At 40.5% G+C, this 2,068-nt stretch overlaps 1 protein-coding gene across 1 annotated transcript in view; it reads left to right on the forward strand.

The window, feature by feature from the left end:
* The window catches only part of LOC100640317 (CCR4-NOT transcription complex subunit 7-like), a 7,430-nt gene that overhangs the window by 1,109 nt on the left and 4,253 nt on the right, over positions 1-2,068 (forward strand). The window contains exons 2-3 of the mRNA XM_003383565.3: positions 68-261; positions 362-523. Coding sequence (XP_003383613.3) covers positions 68-261; positions 362-523 — 356 coding nt within the window. The remainder of the gene's footprint in view (positions 1-67; positions 262-361; positions 524-2,068) is intronic.

Raw genomic sequence — 2,068 nt, forward strand, 5'->3', positions numbered from 1 at the left:
ACACAACATGAGAACATTTTTATGTCTTGTATTGCCAATGATAAGACTTCCTTCTTATTTGCCACAGGATACCGAGTTTCCTGGTGTAGTGGCTCGGCCGATTGAGGATTTTGGGAGCCAGGCCGACTACCAGTACCAGCTGGTCAAGTGTAACGTGAACCTCCTCAAATTAATGCAATTAGGACTCACTTTTTATAACGAGAAGGGAGAGAAGCCCCCTGGGCCATCGACGTTCCAATTTAACTTCAAATTTAGCTTAAAGTAAGAATGAGTGTTAGAATCATAAGAGTAAAATTGAACCATGAATTATAATTAATATAAAGGCATAGAGTAATCAATGTTATGACTATTCATTTACTAGCGAAGACATGTATGCTCAAGATTCTATTGATATGCTACACGACGCTGGTCTCTTGTTTAAGAAACACGAAGAAGAAGGAATCGCTGTGATGGATTTCGCCGAATTACTGATATCCTCTGGTTTGGTCCTTTGTGAAGACGTGGTATGGATAGCATTTGCTAGGTAAGGATCATCCTGAAAGGATACATTGTATTTGTAGCTTACTTGTTAAGCCTGGTTTACACTCGACACAAAACGCAACGCAAATGAACGCAAAATTGAAATTTGATCAATTTTGCGTCAACTTCAAAGCATTTTTGCATCAAAATGTCAAATCGCCCGTGCACTTTTGACCGTTTCATCAAATGTAAACCTAGCTTAAGTACTTACTGTGGATCAGACAATTTTGTGAAATCCCTCGATTTCCCTCGATTTCCTAGATGTCCCTCGAGACACCCTGTCTAGCATAGTGTGATCTCAGTCCATTAAATATTAGTGGTCTACTTGCACTCTATAATGAGATTATAAACCCTTATGAGCTTCCTTCTGGCCTATTGGTTTACACTTACGTGACTCTGAAGACCTGTGAAATAGATTCAATTTGGGCAGAGTACAAGGAGTACATTGAAGCCATGCCTATATAGTGCATAGTGAGATCAGAGAAGTCTGAGACTATATAAGAGAGAGCAGTTCAGTCAACTTTCACACAACTAGTTCTCATTGCTTGAGCTGTTATTAAACATTATAGCTTGTGTGTATTGAAAATTAGTTGAGTTACTTGAGTAACAATGAAGGTGTTCCTTTCTCTTGCTGCTCTTATGCTCGTTTTGGGCATGGTCCACTCACAGTTGCCTGGTATAGCTATATAATAGTATTGTGACATTTGAATTTGATATATACTCCAGACAAAGAAACAGAGTTTGATGGACTCGATAATGCAGAAAGACCACCATGGGAGAATGAAGTAGAGGCAAAGGAAAACGAAGTAGGAGCAAAGGAACATGAAGAAATGCAGCTTGAAGGTGCATAATAACTTACATCTTAACTATCATGATATTATTTTTGCTCTTTATGTTTCTTTATTCAGACACAGACATGCAGGATATCAATAAAGGTAAATATAATAGCATTCATTGGGTACTATGCTATTATTCATGTAATTTCTTTTTTCATTAATTGCAGAAGTCAGTGAAGAGGGTGATAACGTTAATGCCGAAAACGTTGTTGTTCACTTGACACGTGGCAAGAAGCTCATCCTTGTCATCGATCCTGACAACTACTACAATGGAGCCAGCGGAGCCGGCACTACATACACAAGATGGGGAAAGGCTAGCTGCAGGAGAGGAGCTCAGCTGGTCTACTCAGGACAAGTTGGTGGCGGTTTCTATAATCAGCCTGGAAATGGGGCTAAGTACATGTGCATGCCACACGACCCTGCATACTTGAGCACTGTGCCACCAGTTTCAGCTTCTTACATTTATGGAAGCGAATATGAATCATCGAACAGGATCTTTGCAAGAACAACACATGATTTTGCTGTACCGTGTGCTGTTTGCCGTGCTGTAAGGAGGACCACTACAATCACAATACCGGCCAAACCAACCTGTCCTCGTGGATGGACCAGAGAATACTTTGGATACATGATGTCAAGTTATTACGGGCATGCTCAACAAGTCCATCCAGTCTGCGTTGACGTCAATCCTGACATTGTTGCCGGTTCTCAAGGAA

The sequence above is a fragment of the Amphimedon queenslandica genome, unplaced genomic scaffold (assembly GCF_000090795.2).
Source record: "Amphimedon queenslandica unplaced genomic scaffold, v1.1 AMPQUscaffold_13509, whole genome shotgun sequence".
Taxonomy (NCBI): Eukaryota; Metazoa; Porifera; class Demospongiae; order Haplosclerida; family Niphatidae; genus Amphimedon; species Amphimedon queenslandica.